This window comes from Bombina bombina, chromosome 9 (genome assembly GCF_027579735.1).
Source record: "Bombina bombina isolate aBomBom1 chromosome 9, aBomBom1.pri, whole genome shotgun sequence".
Classification (NCBI taxonomy): domain Eukaryota; kingdom Metazoa; phylum Chordata; class Amphibia; order Anura; family Bombinatoridae; genus Bombina; species Bombina bombina.
This window is the reverse complement of record NC_069507.1, coordinates 205,572,677-205,589,629: the sequence shown is the minus strand read 5'-3', so window position 1 is coordinate 205,589,629 and position 16,953 is coordinate 205,572,677. Positions and strand designations below refer to the sequence as shown.

Sequence of the window (16,953 nt, the reverse complement as noted above, 5' to 3'; positions counted from 1 at the left end):
TTTCCTATCTAAAGGATCCTTAAATGAAGTACTATCTGCCGTAGGAATAGTAGTACATTTAGCAGGAGTAGAGACAGCCCCATTACCTTAGGGATTTTGTCTCAAAAAACTCTAATCTGTCAGATGGCACAGGATATAATTGCTTAAACGTTTAGAAGGAGTAAAAGAATTACCCAAATTATTCCATTCCCTGGAAATTACTTCAGAAATAGCATCAGGGAGATTAAACACTTCTGGAATAACTACAGGAGATTTAAAACCTTATTTAAACATTTACATTTAGTATCAAGAGGACCAGAATCCTCTATTTCTAATGCAAATAATACTTCTTTAAATAAAGAACGAATAAATTCCATCTTGAACAAATACAAAGATTTATCAGCATCAACCTCTGAGACAGAAACCTCTGAACCAGAAGAACCATTATCAGTATCAGAATGATGATGTTCATTTAAAAATTCATCTGAAAAAAGAAAAGTTTTAAAAGACTTTTATGTAAACTAGAAAGAGAAATAACAGACATAGCCTTCTTAATGGATTTAAAAAAATAAAATCTCTTATGTTTATCAGGAACACTCTGAAAATTAGATGTTGACGGAACAGCAACAGGTAATGTAACAGTACTAAAGGAAATTTTATCTGCATTAATAAGTTTGTCATGACATGCAATACAAACAACAGCTGGAGAAACAGATACCAGAAATTTATAGCAGATACACTTAGCTTGGTAGCTCCAGCACCGGGCAGTGATTTTCCTGAAGTATCTTCTGACTCAGTTGCAACGTGGAACATCTTGCAATATGTAATAGAAAAAACAACATATAAAGCAAAATTGATCAAATTCCTTAAATGCCAGTTTCAGGAATGGGAAAAAAAAAAATGCCAGTGAACAAGCTTCTAGCAACCAGAAGCAATAAATAATGAGACTTAAATAATGTGGAGACAAAAGCGACGCCCATATTTTTTTAGCGCCAAATAAGACACCCACATTATTTGGCGCCTAAATGCTTTTGGCGCCAAAAATGACGCCCACATTATTTGGCGCCAAAAATGACGCCACATCCGGAACACCGACATTTTTGGCGCAAAAGAACGTCAAAAAAAAAATGACGCAACTTCCGGCGACACGTATGACGCCGGAAACAGAAAAGATTTTTTGCGCCAAAAAAGTCCGCGCCAAGAATGACGCAATAAAATTAAGCATTTTCAGCCCCCGCGAGCCTAACAGCCCACAGGGAAAAAGTCAAATTTTTTAAGGTAAGAAAAAATGATTGATTCAAATGCATTATCCCAAATATGAAACTGACTGTCTGAAAAAAAGGAATGTTGAACATCCTGAGTCAAGGCAAATAAATGTTTGAATACATATATTTAGAACTTTATAAATAAAGTGCCCAACCATAGCTTAGAGTGTCACAGAAAATAAGATTTACTTACCCCAGGACACTCATCTACATGTTTGTAGAAAGCCAAACCAGTACTGAAACGAAAATCAGCAGAGGTAATGGTATATAAATAAGAGTATATCGTCGATCTGAAAAGGGAGGTAAGAGATGAATCTCTACGACCGATAACAGAGAACCTATGAAATAGACCCCGTAGAAGGAGATCACTGCATTCAAATAGGCAATACTCTCCTCACATCCCTCTGACATTCACTGCACGCTGAGAGGAAAACCGGGCTCCAACTTGCTGCGGAGCGCATATCAACGTAGAATCTAGCACAAACTTACTTCACCACCTCCATAGGAGGCAAAGTTTGTAAAACTGAATTGTGGGTGTGGTGAGGGGTGTATTTATAGGCATTTTAAGGTTTGGGAAACTTTGCCCCTCCTGGTAGGAATGTATATCCCATACGTCACTAGCTCATGGACTCTTGCTAATTACATGAAAGAAAGTACTTTTACTTGGCAACAACAAAGCTCGATACCTATCGTGGATGTCCTGACAAGGAGATACAGAGTTGCGGTTGGTTCATTCTCCTTTGGTTTCTCCTGGACCAATGGATACAGATTCAGGTACTAGGAACCAATTGGAGTTGCAGTGACGAGTTGACCACCCCCATCGGGGATTACGTCACACGCCGAGGAATCACGGATCAGAAAGGAAAAGCACCATCGCAACTATACTTTGGAAGATAAGTACTGTCTTAAAATTATACAAGTTGTGGATCGGTTTTTTGACCTAGTGTGCAGCAGATTCTGTTGCGGTCTATTACCTACCGACACCTACTGTGTATTTTCAGTATATGGCTTTCATATATATACCAACAGTGGGAAAATGGACTGTTAAGTTGTTTTTGTTCATTTTCAATATGGTATGCTGTGAGTCTGACATTTTAGGATAATATAGTAGTGTCTTGTATTTAGACATTGTGTGCATGATTTTCACATATGTTATCCTATAGTCTTGCATTTCTTTAGTCTGCATACGTATGCATAGGGATTGAGATATTTTGATAGCTTTATGTACTGCTTTTGTTTTGAATTTGTATTTTAAATTGTAAGAAGTTCCTCTAACTACTGCAGCCCGGAGGAACAGATTTAACACTGAATGTGAAGTGGGACAGTTAAATAAAGAAATTGGATTGTTTCAGCATAACTTTTCGTGTGCTTTTTTATCCCTTGCTTTTTTGGGACATTTACAGATGCCCCAATATCTTTTTTGTTGTTTAAAAAAAAAATATATATATATATATACACACACATATAACTGTAATATGTATTGCCTTCTATCCTGGTTTAAACGCATTGAATACCAGGGTGCATATTAAAATGGTTTATTTCCTGTGAAAAGTACACATGCAGATTGTTTCAATGACAGCTCGTGTGTGTGTGTATGTGTATATATATATATATATATATATATATATATACACACACACATATATACACATATATACACATACATACATACACACATATATATATACATATATATATATATATATATATATATATATATATATATATATATATGTGTGTGTGTGTGTGTGTGTGTGTGCTCTAGTTCATGTGTGCTATATAGACAACATTCTGCTCCCTCCTGTGGAGTTATTTAGGAGTAAGCTCTGATGGCTATAATGCAAGTATGTCAAAAGAACTGAAATAAGAGGCAGTCTGCAGAGGTAAGAGGGGCTATGGCCCATTATGTGTCCACTTATGCTATACGCTCATTGGGATAATTGCTATGTGAATCTGGGTTTATAGGTGAGTGGCTGACTAGTGCATCGTGGTTCACTGCCATATTAATTTATATTAATTTATACATCCATTTGACACAAGTTGTGATTTCATTTATTTATGTATAAACCTTATACGGCAGCGTACGTGTATGTTTAGCATTAAGATTAACTACCACACTGGTATACGTTTGGGGTTGTTTGGTTCATGAACCGCAATGGATCCTGCGGGGATCATTATAAATCTACTGTGAGGTCTGCTGTTTAGCGGTTTATAATTTTTATTTTGATTATTGCCGTCACAAGATAACGGATTTCTGTTGATGTGATGTACACAGCCGTGCCTTTTTTAGTAGATGATATGTGATAATACAGTTTGTGGTCTGTGGATTGCGACCACCATGGTAATTTTTAATTTTTGATTGCCCTAAATCATATCAGGTATATCTGCATTGGTATATGTGTATTGTGAGAAGAGTAGTAATAATTCGGGTTTGTTGAGTGCTGTCCCTGAGTTATTCAATTTATTTATTTTTTGTACTATTGCCATGGCTGTTAACCCGTTTGTCAATGCACAATGATTTATGCTAGCTTGTTAGTGTGTCATTCTAAATTACCTATATGGGAAGCTTATGTACCAAGTGGAATGTGGTAATTTAATAGGTGGTTTCTTTTTCCCCTTCTTTCTTCTTTTCTCTGGTTTCTTTTTTCGTTCTTCTGGCTACTATTTTATTTTTGTTATTACACTTTGATTCACGTTTGGTTTGCTCTTCTCTCGGTTGTCTGGTTTATATTTCTTTTCATCCTCTGTTCTTGTCTTACCTGACAGTTAGATATTTTGACTTCCTTATTGCAAGGGAAGCACCTTTTAAGTTTCACCTGGGCTATTTTGGTCCTTTCTGGTGGAGGGTCACAATTCGGTGTTCACTTGGATATTACATGATTGTAATGTATTTTATCACTTTTCTGTTCATGTTTTTAGATTATGAAATTTGTCCTGAAGAAGGCCTAATGAAAGGCCGAAACGTCGACAATACACTCATGTTGGAACTATAATAAATGATTACTTAATGTATGAAGTCCTGTGAGTGCCCTCCTTCCCTACTAGTATTCTATAACACTTGAGGATCGCACCCGGGCACTGGAAACATTGATGTGGATGGAGTGCTAGGCCACCGGCTATCACTTATATATATATATATATATATATATATATATATATATGTGTGTGTGTGTGTGTGTGTGTGTGTGTGTGTGTGTGCTCTAGTTCATGTGTGCTATATAGACAACATTCTGCTCCCTCCTGTGGAGTTATTTAGGAGTAAGCTCTGATGGCTATAATGCAAGTATGTCAAAAGAACTGAAATAAGAGGCAGTCTGCAGAGGCTTAGATACAAGGTAATCACACAGGTAAAAAGTATATTAATATAACTGTGTTGGTTATGCAAAACTGGGGAAATGAGTAATAAAAAGGGATTATCTATCTTCTTAATCAATAAAAACTCTAGTGTAGACTGCCCCTTTAAACAAATTTGGCAAGCCTTGGTATAGTTTATAGAATACAATAAAACATATTCTGTACTATGAATAAAGAAATAAGATCAAAACATACCTGCTTGTTGCCTTTTATAAAGAGCATAACCTGGGCTTTATTCAGAAGAGCTTTTAATCTAAACCAAAATAAAAAATAAAAAAAATTAACAGATAAATTCCTTTCTTTCCTGGCAGGGAGAGTCCACAACTTAATTCATTACTGTTGGGAATATTAACACCTGGCCACCAGGAGGAGGCAAAGACACCCCAGCCAAAGGCTATAAATATCCCTCCCACTTCCCCTATCCCAGTGTCATTTGGCCGAGGGAACAAGGAAAAGCAAGAGAAACATTAGGGTATAGAGGTGCCAGAAGCAAAAATAACAAGGAAGTCGCATAGAAAATATTATAGGCTGGCTCATGGACTCTCCCTGCCAGGATTGAAAGGAATTTATCTGGTAAGCATAAATTTGGTTCTCTTTCCAAAAGGCAGGGAGAGTCTACGACTTCATTCATTACTGTTGGGAACCAATACCCAAGCTACAGAGAACACTAAATGAATAAGACAGGAGGGCAAAAAGGAAAGGCAGACCCTAATTTGAGGGCACCACAGTCTAACACTTTTCTCCCAAAAGCTGCCTCCGCAGAAGCGAAGACATCAAATTTATAGAATTTTGAAAAAGTATGTAAGGAGGACCAGGTAGTCGCCTTACAAATCTGATCCATAGAAGCTTCATTCTTGAAAGCCCAGGAAGAAGAAACTGCTCTAGTGGAATGAGCCGTTATCCTCTCAGGAGGCTGTTATCCAGCGGTCTAATAAGCCAAACGGATGATACTTCTCAGCCAGAAAGATAATGAAGTCTCAATGGCCCTCTGACCCCTGCGCATACCAGAATATAACACAAACAAGGAAGAGGATTGTCTGAACCCTTAGTAGCCTGAAGACAGAATTTTAAGGCACAAACAACGTCCAGATTGTGTAGTAAACGTTCCTTCAAGGGATTAGGAAAAAGTGAAGGAACAACAATTTCCTGATTAATGTTGCGATTCGAGACTATCTTAGGTAGGAAACCTAACTTGGTACATAAAACAGCATTATCAGCATGAAAAAAATAGGGTAAGGCGGATCACACTGTAAAGCAGAAATCTTAGAGACTCTGCAAGCTGAGGCGAAAACCAACAAAAACAAAACCTTCCAGGATAGAAGCTTAAAGGGACATGAAACCCCAAAAAATTATTTCATGATTCAGTTAGAGAATACATTTTTAAACAACTTTCTAATTTACTTCTATTATCTAATCGGTTTCATTCTCTTAGTATCATTTGTTGAAGTAGCAGCTATGCACTACTGGTTTCTAACTGAACACATGGGTGAGCCAATCACAATCAATATATATATGCAGCCACCAATCAACAGCTAGGACCTAAGTTCACTAGAAATAAATTGTAAAGTTGTTTAAAATTGTATGCTCTGTCTAAATCATGAAAGAAAATGTTTGGGTTTCATGTCCCTTTAAGGTCAACAGAATGCATAAGCTCAATTGGAGCCTGCTGCAAAATACGAAGAACAAGGTTGAGGCTCCAAGGAGGAGCAACAGGTTTAAACACAGACCTGATCTTAGCCAGAGCCTGAACAAAAGACTGCACATCTGGAAGATCCGCTAATCTCTTGTGCAGTAAGATCGACAGGGCCGAGATCTGACCTTTCAGAGAACTGGCGGATAAACACTTTTCCAAACCATCTTGGAGAAAGGATAGAATTCGGGTAACCTTCACCTTGTGCCATGGAGGAATGCGTTCCTCACACCAATGAAGGTAAGTATGCCATACCTTGTGGTAAGTACGGCGAGCGACAGGCTTGCGAGTCTGGATTAAAGTTTCTGTCACTCTATCCGAAAAACCAGACTAAACATTCAATTTCCTTGCAAGCAGTCTCAGAGAATCGAGATTTTGATGTAGGAAAGGACCTTGAGTCAGAAGGTCCGCGCAACAAGGTAACCTCCCCGGAGGGGAGGAGGACATTCTTATTAGGTTAGCAAACCAAGTCCTTCGTGGCCACGAAGGAGCTATTAGTATCACCGGAGACTGCTCCTGGTTGATGCGGGCCACTACTCGAGGAAAAAGGGCAATGGGGGAAAAGATATATGAGATTGAACCTCCATGGAACCGCTAAGGTGTCTACCAATTCCACTTGAGGATCCATCAATCTTGACCAGTAGCTGGGTAGCTTCATATTGAGAAGAGAAGCCATGAGGTCTATCTCTGGGACTCCCCATCTAAGAGTTATCTCTGAGAACAGCTCGGGGTGGAGAGCCCACTCCCCTAGGTGAAAGGATTGTCTGCTGAGGAAGTCCGCTTCCCAGTTATCCACCCCTGGGATAACTGGGAAGACAGTTGTGAGATTCTTGCAGACAGAAGACAGTTGTGAGATTCTTGCAGATAGAAGACAGTTGTGAGATTCCGCCCATTGAAGAATTCAAAACACCTCTATCATTGCTAGGGAAGGGAACTTCTTGTTCCTCCCTGGTGTTTGATGTAAGCCACCGAGGTTATATTGTCTGATTGGAATCTGAAATACCGGGCAGAACAGAGCAGGGGCCATGCCCTTAGAGCATTGTAAATCGCCTGAAGCTCCAAGATATTGATCGGAAGAGCTGATTCTTCTTGGGACCACGTCCCCTGAGCCCTCTTGGGACCCCAGCCTGAGAGGCTGGCATCCGTAGTCCCAATCTCCCAGGATGGTCTCAAGAAGCACGTGCCTAAGGTCAGGTGCTCTTGACAGAGCCACCAAGAGAGAAAGTGTCTTGTCAGATTGTCCAGAACAATTTGTTAAGACAGGTTTAGGTGATCTCCTTTCCACTGCCTCAACATGTATAATTGTAGAGGTCTGAGATGGAATCGAGCAAAAGGAATAATGTCCATAGAGGACACCATGAGATCAATTACCTCCATGCATTGAGCCACTGAAGGACTGAGTGGTCTGAAGAGACAGACATGCTGCCAAAAGCTTTGAGCGTCTCTGATCTGTCAGAAAGATTCTTCATGGATAATGAGTCTGATAGTTCAGAGAAAAATAACCCTACTACTGGAAAAAAAGGGAACTCTTTTCTATATTTATCTTCCATGCATGAGTTCGGAGAAGACACAGAACAAACTCCGTCTGATATCTTGCTGAAGGAAAAGATGGTGCTTGAAACAAGATTTCGTCTAGGTACGGGGCTGCAGTGCCCTGAAACCTGGCCACAGTTAGGAGACCTCCCAAAACCCTTTGTGAAAATTCTGGGAGCAGTAGCTAAGCCAAATGGCAAGGCTATGAACTGGAAGTGTAGGTCCAGGAATGTGAACCTCAGAAACTGAAAATGATCCTTGTGGATCGGAACATGAAGGTATGTATCCTTTAAGTCGATAGTGGTCATGAACTGTCCTTCCTGGATCAAAGGAAGGATGGACCTGATAGTCTCCATTTTAAAGGAGGGGACCCTGAGAAACCTGTTGAGACATTTTAAGTCTCGAATAGGGCAATAAGTTCTCTCCTTTTTAGGAACTACAAAGAGGTTTGAAAATAAAACCCTTAACCCCTTTCTGATGAGGGCACCTGGACAATTACTCCCAAGGAGAGGAAATCTCAAACTCAGTCTTAAAAAACATAATTTATGTAAGAACTTACCTGATAAATTCATTTCTTTCATATTAGCAAGAGTCCATGAGCTAGTGACGTATGGGATATACATTCCTACCAGGAGGGGCAAAGTTTCCCTAACCTCAAAATGCCTATAAATACACCCCTCACCACACCCACAAATCAGTTTAACGCATAGCCAAGAAGTGGTGTGATAAGAAAAAAGTGCGAAAGCATAAAAAAATAAGGAATTGGAATAATTGTGCTTTATACAAAAAAATCATAACCACCACAAAAAAGGGTGGGCCTCATGGACTCTTGCTAATATGAAAGAAATGAATTTATCAGGTAAGTTCTTACATAAATTATGTTTTCTTTCATGTAATTAGCAAGAGTCCATGAGCTAGTGACGTATGGGATAATGAATACCCAAGATGTGGATCGTCCACGCAAGAGTCACTAGAGAGGGAGGGATAAAATAAAGACAGCCAATTCCGCTGAAAAATAATCCACACCCAAAACAAAGTTTAAATCTTATAATGAAAAAAACTGAAATTATAAGCAGAAGAATCAAACTGAAACAGCTGCCTGAAGTACTTTTCTACCAAAAACTGCTTCAGAAGAAGAAAACACATCAAAATGGTAGAATTTAGTAAAAGTATGCAAAGAAGACCAAGTGGCTGCTTTGCAAATCTGATCAACCGAAGCTTCATTCCTAAACGCCCAGGAAGTAGAAACTGACCTAGTAGAATGAGCTGTAATCCTTTGAGGCAGAGTTTTACCCGACTCGACATAAGCATGATGAATCAAAGATTTTAACCAAGATGCCAAAGAAATGGCAGAAGCCTTCTGACCTTTCCTAGAACCGGAAAAGATAACAAATAGACTAAAAAAGTCTTTCGGAAATCCTTAGTAGCTTTAACATAATATTTCAAAGCTCTAACTACATCCAAAGAATGCAACAACTTTTCCTTAGAATTCTTAGGATTAGGACACAATGAAGGAACCACAATTTCTCTACTAATGTTGTTAGAATTCACAACCTTAGGTAAAAATTTAAAAGAAGTTCGCAACACCGCCTTATCCTGATGAAAAATCAGAAAAGGAGACTCACAAGAAAGAGCAGATAATTCAGAAACTCTTCTAGCAGAAGAGATGGACAAAAGAAACAAAACTTTCCAAGAAAGTAATTTAATGTCCAGCGAATGCATAGGTTCAAACGGAGGAGCTTGAAGAGCCCCCAGAACCAAATTCAAACTCCAAGGAGGAGAAATTGACTTAACAGGTTTTATACGAACCAAAGCTTGTACAAAACAATGAATGTCAGGAAGACTAGCAATCTTTCTGTGAAAAAGAACAGAAAGAGCAGAGATTTGTCCTTTCAAGGAACTTGCAGACAAACCTTTATCCAAACCATCCTGAAGAAACTGTAAAATTCTAGGAATTCTAAAAGAATGCCAAGAAAAATGATGAGAAAAACACCAAGAAATGTAAATCTTCCAGACTCGATAATATATCTTCCTAGATACAGATTTACGAGCCTGTAACATAGTATTAATCACAGAGTCAGAGAAACCTCTATGACTGAGAATCAAGCGTTCAATCTCCATACCTTCAAATTTAAGGATTTGAGATCCTGATGGAAAAAAGGACCTTGCGATAGAAGGTCTGGTCTTAACGGAAGAGTCCACGGTTGGCAAGTGGCCATCCGGACAAGATCCGCATACCAAAACCTGTGAGGCCATGCTGGAGCCACCAGCAGAACAAACGAGCACTCCTTTAGAATCTTGGAAATCACTCTTGGAAGAAGAACTAGAGGCGGAAAGATACAGGCAGGATGATACTTCCAAGGAAGTGACAATGCATCCACTGCCTCCGCTTGAGGATCTCTGGATCTGGACAGATACCTGGGAAGCTTCTTGTTTAGATGAGAAGCAATCAGATCTATTTCTGGAAGTCCCCACATTTGAACAATCTGAAGAAATACCTCTGGGTGAAGAGACCATTCGCACGGATGTAACGTTTGGCGACTGAGATAATCCGCTTCCCAATTGTCTATACCTGGGATATGAACCGCAGAAATTAGACAGGAGCTGGATTCCGCCCATACCAGTATTCGAGATACTTCTTTCATTGCCAGAGGACTGTGAGTCCCTCCTTGATGATTGACATATGCCACGGTTATGACATTGTCCGTCTGAAAACAAATGAACGACTCTCTCTTTAGAAGAGGCCATGACTGAAGAGCTCTGAAAATTGCACGGAGTTCCAAAATGTTGATTGGTAATCTCACCTCCTGAGATTCCCAAACCCCTTGTGCTGTCAGAGACCCCCAAACAGCTCCCCAACCTGTCAGACTTGCATCTGTTGAAATCACAGTCCAGGTCGGAAGAACAAAAGAAGCCCCCTGAACTAAACGATGGTGGTCTGTCCACCACGTCAGAGAGTGTCGTACAATCGGTTTTAAAGATATTAATTGAGATATCTTTGTATAATCCCTGCACCACTGATTCAGCATACAGAGCTGAAGAGGTCGCATGTGAAAACGAGCAAAGGGGATCGCGTCCGATGCAGCAGTCATAAGACCTAGAATTTCCATGCATAAGGCTACCGAAGGGAATGATTGAGACTGAAGGTTTCGACAAGCTGAAACCAATTTTAGACGTCTCATGTCTATCAAAGACAGAGTCATGGACACTGAATCTATCTGGAAACCTAAAAAGGTTACCCTTGTCTGAGAAATCAATGAACTTTTTGGTAAATTGATCCTCCAACCATGTTCTCGAAGAAACAATACAAGTCGATTCGTATGAGATTCTGCTAAAATGTGAAGACTGAGCAAGTACCAAGATATCGTCCAAATAAGGAAATACCACAATACCCTGTTCTCTGATTACAGACAGAAGGGCACCGAGAACCTTTGTAAAAATCCTTGGAGCTGTTGCTAGGCCAAACGGCAGAGCCACAAACTGGTAATGCTTGTCTAGGAAAGAGAATCTCAGAAACTGATAGTGATCTGGATGAATTGGAATATGCAGATATGCATCCTGTAAATCTATTGTGGACATATAATGCCCTTGCTGAACAAAAGGCAGAATAGTCCTTATAGTTACCATTTTGAATGTTGGTATCCTTACATAATGATTCAATATTTTTAAATCCAGAACTGGTCTGAAGGAATTCTCCTTCTTTGGTACAATGAAAAGATTTGAGTAAAACCCCAGCCCCTGTTCCAGAACTGGAACTGGCTTAATTACTCCAGCCAACTCTAGATCTGAAACACATTTCAGAAATGCTTGAGCCTTCACTGGATTTACTGGGACACGGGAAAGAAAAAATCTTCTTGCAGGAGGCCTTATCTTGAAGCCTATTCTGTACCCTTGTGAAACAATGTTCTGAATCCAAAGATTGTGAATCGAATTGATCCAAATTTCTTTGAAAAATCGTAATCTGCCCCCTACCAGCTGAGCTGGAATGAGGGCCGCACCTTCATGTTGACTTGGGAGCTGGCTTTGGCTTTCTAAAAGGCTTGGATTTATTCCAGACTGGAGATGGTTTCCAAACTGATACTGCTCCTGTAGGGGAAGGATCAGGCTTTGTTCCTTATTGTGACGAAAGGAACGAAAACGATTAGTAGACCTAAATTTACCTTTAGATTTTTTATCCTGTGGTAAAAAAGTTCCTTTCCCCCCAGTAACAGTTGAAATAATAGAATCCAACTGTGAACCAAATAATTTATTACCCTGGAAAGAAAGGGAAAGCAAAGTTGACTTAGAAGACATATCAGCATTCCAAGTTTTAAGCCATAAAGCTCTTCTAGCTAAAATAGCTAGAGACATATACCTGACATCAACCCTAATGATATCAAAGATGGCATCACAAATAAAATTATTAGCATGTTGAAGAAGATTAACAATGCTATGAGAATTATGATCTGTTACTTGTTGCGCTAAAGCTTCCAACCAAAAAGATGAAGCTGCAGCAACATCCGCTAAAGATATAGCAGGTCTAAGAAGATTACCTGAACATAAGTAAGCTTTTCTTAGAAAGGATTCAATTTTCCTATCTAAAGGATCCTTAAAGGAAGTACTATCTGCCGTAGGAATAGTAGTACGTTTAGCAAGAGTAGAGATAGCCCCATCAACCTTAGGGATTTTGTCCCAAAACTCTAATCTGTCAGATGGCACAGGATATAATTGCTTAAAACGTTTAGAAGGAGTGAATGAATTACCCAAATTATTCCATTCCCTGGAAATTACTTCAGAAATAGCATCAGGGACAGGAAAAACTTCTGGAATAACTACAGGAGATTTAAAAACCTTATTTAAACGTTTAGATTTAGTATCAAGAGGAACAGATTCCTCTATCTCTAATGCAATTAAGACTTCTTTAAGTAAAGAACGAATAAATTCCATTTTGAATAAATATGAAGATTTATCAGCATCAACCTCTGAAACTGAATCCTCTGAACCAGAGGAAACATTATCAGAATCAGAATGATGATGTCCATTTAAAATTTCATCTGAAAAATGAGAAGTTTTAAAAGACCTTTTACGCTTACTAGAAGGAGGAATAACAGACATAGCCTTCTTAATGGATTTAGAAACAAAATCTCTTATGTTAACAGGAACACTCTGAGTATTAGATGTTGATGGAACAGCAACAGGTAATGTAACATTACTAAAGGAAATATTATCTGCATTAACAAGTTTGTCATGACATTCATTACAAACAACAGCTGGAGGAACAGATACCACAAGTTTACAGCAAATACACTTAACTTTGGTAGATCCAACATCAGGCAGCGATTTTCCAGAAGTATCTTCTGATTCAGGGTCAATCTGAGACATCTTGCAATATGTAATAGAAAAAACAACATATAAAGCAAAATTGATCAAATTCCTTAAATGACAGTTTCAGGAATGGGAAAAAATGCCAGTGAACAAGCTTCTAGCAACCAGAAGCAAATAAACAATGAGACTTAAATAATGTGGAGACAATAATGACGCCCATATTTTTTAGCGCCAAAAAAGACGCCCACATTATTTGGCGCCTAAATGCTTTTAGCGCCAAAAATGACGCCACATCCGGTAACGCAGACACTTTTGGTGCAAAAACGTCAAAAATGACGCAACTTCCGGTGACAAGTACGACGCCGGAAATAAAGAAAAAATTTTGCGCCAAAAAAGTCAGCGCCAAGAATGACGCAATAAAATGGAGGCATTTTCAGCCCCCGCGAGCCTAACAGCCCACAGGGAAAAAAAAAAGTCAAATTTTAAGGTAAGAAAAAAAAAAAAATGATTATTCAAATGCATTATCCCAAATAATGAAACTGACTGTCTGAAATAAGGAATATTGAACATCCTGAATCAATGCAAATAAATGTTTAAACACAAATATTTAGAACTTTATATAAAAGTGCCCAACCATAGCTTAGAGTGTCACAAAAGTAAGACTTACTTACAGGACACTCATCTACATATAGTAGAAAGCCAAACCAGTACTGAAACGAGAATCAGTAGAGGTAATGATATATATATATATATATACACACATACAGAGAACCTATGAAATAGACCCCGTAGAAGGAGATCATTGAATTCAAATAGGCGATACTCTCTTCACATCCCTCTGACATTCACAGCACGCCGAGAGGAAAACCGGGCTCCAACCTGCTGCGGAGCGCATATCAACGTAGAATCTAGCACAAACTTACTTCACCACCTCCACAGGAGGCAAAGTTTGTAAAACTGATTTGTGGGTGTGGTGAGGGGTGTATTTATAGGCATTTTGAGGTTTGGGAAACTTTGCCCCTCCTGGTAGGAATGTATATCCCATACGTCACTAGCTCATGGACTCTTGCTAATTACATGAAAGAAAGATGCTCTTTTCTCTGGTCTTGTAGATAACCTTGAGATAAGAAATCTGACCCTTGGGGGCGAGATTTGAACTCTATTTTGAAACCCTGGGAGACAACATCCAATACCCAGGAATCCTTAACGTCTTGAACCCAAGCCTCTAGGAAAAAAAAAAAAAAGAGACAGTCTGCCCCCTGCTGGATCTGGTCGCCGGCCCTTCATGCAGATTTTTTATCTGTAGTCTTCTTGGCCTGTTTGGATTTGTTCCAAGACTGGTTTGGTTTCCAAGTACTCTTGGGTTGTTCAGGTTTGGAGGAGGACTGAGTCCATTGGAGTTTTGTCTGAGCGAAAGGAATGAAAATTAGAGGACCCTTAGTTCCTGCCTTCTTATCTTGGGGAAGCAAAGCACTTTTCCCTCCTGTAACAGTGGAGATGGAGTCCAGGCCTGGCCCGAACAAAATCTTTCCCTTGAATGGTAAGGAAAGAAGTCTGGTCTTAGAAACCATATCTGCTGGCCAAGACTTTTACCAAATAGCTCTGTGCGACAAAACTGTGAACCCTGAAGCCTTAGCATTAGGACGGACTATTTGCATATTAGCATCGCAAATAAAGGAGTTGGCTATCTTGAGAGCCTTAATCCTGTACTGTATATCCTCCATGGGGGATTCAACCTCAATTGACAACGAATCACACCAGTAGGTTGCAGCACTTGCGACAGTTGCTACAGCGGCCGCAGGCTGAAATAAGAGACTCATATGTTGAAACATCTTTCTGAGATATCCTTCCAACTTTCTGTCCATGGGATCTCTGAAAGAGGAACTATCCTCTAGAGTGATAGTAGTACGCTTGGCGAGAGTAGAAATAGCCCCATCTACCTTAGGGATAGAGTGCCATAACTCTAAATGAGATTCAGGGACCGGAAACGGCTTCTTAAACAGGTAGAAGGGGAAAAAGGATTTCCAATCTTTTCCCACTCTCTAGAGATAATTTTTACCATACGAACGGGTACTGGAAAGGTTTCAGGAACCTTCTTCTCTTCATAAACCCTATCTAATTTAGGGATAACACTTTCAGCAGAAAGCTTAAATTCTGAAACCTCTAGAGGAAGTCAATACTTCCTTCAAATGAAAACGGAGGTGTTCTACCTTAAACCTAAAATTTGGTTCCTCAGGAGTAGGAGATTTAATTTCAGATAACTGACTCCGAAAGCTCACCTTCAGATGCAGCCGAGGTTAGATCATCCTCAGAAAGATGAAACAAAATAGCCAACTCAGACTGGAGAGGAGTTAACCCCCAAGTCAGTGGAACAATGCTTAACCTTTCTCTTACATTTCCAGAGATAGGTAAAGCGTTTAATGCAGCTGACACCGCAGACTGAAGCTGTGAAGTAAAGGCTGCTGGTACAAAATTACCTCCAGATGGATATAAAGATGCACCGCGGGGCACTGCCTGTGTCATAGGGTTAAAAGGGGACTGCAGAATAGGCATCTCATGGACAATGGAGTCCTGAGAGGTAGAAGGCTCAGAGCATATAAAAGTACCAGGGGATAAAACAGATTTAGACCCCTTCTTGGTCTTTAACACAGAACATAAGCAGACAGAACAGAATTGTGTAGGCAGGCAAACTGCTCAATAAATTAACCTCCTCATTATCAAAGGTATAAAATGTCCCCATATCCTGAAGATAAGAAAAGTATCACACTGAACTATGTCTTCAATGTCCCCATGCCCTCATGGAATTTGCAGCCCTATTAGGCATAATCCTAGTAATATAAAAGGACTTACCCTCCAGGAACAAAGCTGTGGAGCAGACAGCGCCTCAAGGTCCGACAGTCTCACCAAACACATCTGACAGGGACCTGTAGATAAGGAGAAAACAGTGTAAAACAATAACACTGATTTCCCAGGAGGTGATAGCTTTAAGTCTAGACAGTTGTCAAAGATTGTTCCCTGCAACATCTAGAGCCAGCTTTCACCACAACTCTCACTGAGAGGATTACGTGGTTACTCACACACCTAAGTCCACACTTGAAGGGAACATACCCATTAATGGACTAAAAAATTTCTTCTGACGCTTCCGACATCCTCCTATAGTGATGAAAGGCAAAGAATGACTGGGGGGGATAGGGAAGTGGGAGGGGTATTTATAGCCTTTGACTGGAGTGTCTTTGCCTCCTCTTGTTGAACAGGTGTTAATATTCCCAACAGTAATGAATTAAGTCGTTGACTCTGCCTGCCTTTGGAAAGAAAAGGAAGTAGCTGCTTTGTCATGTTTTTGGTTTTCCATTTAAGCCATTTTGTTATGAATATTAATAACCCAAACACACAGTTAAATTAACAAAAAATAAAGAGCCATAAATAGTGTTTAAACATGCATTTTGAAAATTACTTTCAAAAATATAAATATATATATAAATAAAAAGCTTTCCAGAAGAGATAAGCACAGTCTTACAATACCACAGCTGCCAGGGTGCACTTCAAAATAGCATATGCAGTCCTCGTTGAAAGAAGGCACTCACTTGTCTTTAGTCCAAAAATTCTTTAATACATCAAATAGACATAAAATAAAGACCATCCATAACGTTTCGGTGTTGTTACAACACCTTTGTCAAATGCTGCCAAACATCAGTGTCACGGAATAAACATGTCCCCCAGACAGAATATAACATGTTTATTCTGTGACACTGATGTTTGGCAGCATTTGACAAAGGTGTTGTAACACCGAAACGTTATGGATAGTCTTTATTTTATGTCTATTTGATG

At 39.4% G+C, this 16,953-nt stretch overlaps 1 protein-coding gene across 1 annotated transcript in view; it reads right to left on the bottom strand.

Annotated features, from left to right (window-relative positions):
- GLRX3 (glutaredoxin 3) overlaps window positions 1-16,953 on the bottom strand; it is a 174,085-nt gene that overhangs the window by 39,312 nt on the left and 117,820 nt on the right. Inside the window, exon 7 of the mRNA XM_053692587.1 lies at window positions 4,794-4,851. Coding sequence (XP_053548562.1) covers window positions 4,794-4,851 — 58 coding nt within the window. The remainder of the gene's footprint in view (window positions 1-4,793; window positions 4,852-16,953) is intronic.